Raw genomic sequence first — 1,649 nt, 5'->3', positions numbered from 1 at the left:
ATATACATACACACAATATATATTAATATTAAATATATTTATAAAAGTGTATGTGATTGTAGCTTCTATTAAATGCAGGAAATGAAAATCCATTTCCTGGTGGATTTCTTCATGATGTACCTACTAATATTGAGCAGCAATATCCAGACATTGAAGATTTATTGCAACAATGTGCCGTTCCTCGTTCTACTAATACTAGAATATTTTTTGGTCAGCGATTAAAGATATTATTGGACGCAATTTTAGACGAAATACCTCAACATTAATATACCATAAAGTATTGGATTGTCCGGAAAGTTCGTGCCGCAAAAGATTTAAATTTAATATTATAAATGTATACTAAAATTTAAATCTTCTGCGTTTCTTTCAATTTTCCTTCAAAATCAGCACGAACTTTCCGAACAACCCAATAGCTTGTTACAATAGAATTTAAGAAATTTTTTAATATGATGTTATTGTGTTGAATATTTTTTCTTATTTTTGTATATTGAATTGTATCTTACTCTTTTTTAAATCTTTTCTAAAGAATATTGTATGTAATATCTTTGATATTAATTTATAATTTAATGTTATATTACAAATTATTTCAATAATATTAATAAAGTTGTATACAAAAATGGTATGTAATTTTAATTAAATTGAAGATGAATAAAACTACATTCATATATCGTTTGATTTATTTCTTTGGCATCTATTAATATATGTAATAATAATTGATTTAAGGATAATGTATAATTTCGAAACATGGTATTCTGAATGAAATAAGATTTAAATCCAATTTTCGAAGTTCAAGTTTGACTTTTTTTTATCCTTTAGCATCCTCTATACAATGAGAGGATTACTAAACTTAAACCTTGAAAACTGGATTAAAATTTTAGTTATTTCGTTTCGAAATTATACCATCTTATCCTATCTGTGTTTATACACAACATGTTATAATACACAATACAGAGACAGTGCAAAGTAATGTTAATAAATAAAAGAAGAATATTTTATATATTTTAATTTATATAGAAAAAGTTTCGATATATATACAATTGTGATATTATCTAAATAGTAATAATAAAAAATACTTTATTACAAGATAGTTGTACATGCGTCAGATTAAAACATTTAGTGACATTATTTATATCTTACAACCTTATTTTAACGTACATTGAATAAACAATTATAATACAATTGCTTACAATTACTGATTCGTTTAAGTAACGAACGTATACCAAGATGGTCGGTCCATCTTTGTAGGTAAAACAAAATTTGTTTTTTTTTTCGAGATTTTAAAACTGTTCAGATTCCCAAATTCCATCCAAGTGTCATTTTATTTTTATTGCTCATCAAATGTTAAACAAGGATAATATGATCCTGGGAAACATTCAGATGGGAATCTGAACATGTCCTAAATAGTACCCTACTATGAAAGAAAATTTTTTGTTCTCTTTCTTGTTCTCCCATTTCATTCTGGGATAACAGGAAAGCGTGCTGACTTTAAATTTGATAAAAAAATTTTATTTCATAAAATAAAGATCATTTGTCTTTTATTCAATTTCATTTAACTTTTGTAAAAAAAATTATTATATTTTATTTCATAAAATAAATATCATTTGTCTTTTATTCAATTTGAGTTAGAAATATTTCTTTAATTATATCAA

The 1,649-nt window shown here is 24.2% G+C and overlaps 1 protein-coding gene across 2 annotated transcripts in view; it reads left to right on the top strand.

Annotated features, from left to right (window-relative positions):
- LOC108690327 (deleted in autism protein 1 homolog) overlaps positions 1-301 on the top strand; it is a 1,924-nt gene extending 1,623 nt beyond the window's left edge. The window contains exon 4 of one of the 2 annotated variants that reach the window (XM_018197563.1): positions 79-301. In XM_018197563.1, coding sequence (XP_018053052.1) covers positions 79-222 — 144 coding nt within the window. In that variant the 3' untranslated portion in view covers positions 223-301. Of the gene's footprint in view, positions 1-62 lie in introns of both variants that reach the window. The other variant, XM_018197562.1, reaches the window with a different exon arrangement.
- Positions 302-1,649: the final 1,348 nt, after the last annotated feature.

The sequence above is a fragment of the Atta colombica genome, unplaced genomic scaffold (assembly GCF_001594045.1).
Source record: "Atta colombica isolate Treedump-2 unplaced genomic scaffold, Acol1.0 scaffold311, whole genome shotgun sequence".
Lineage (NCBI taxonomy): Eukaryota > Metazoa > Arthropoda > Insecta > Hymenoptera > Formicidae > Atta > Atta colombica.
This window is presented reverse-complemented; position numbering and strand designations above follow the sequence as displayed.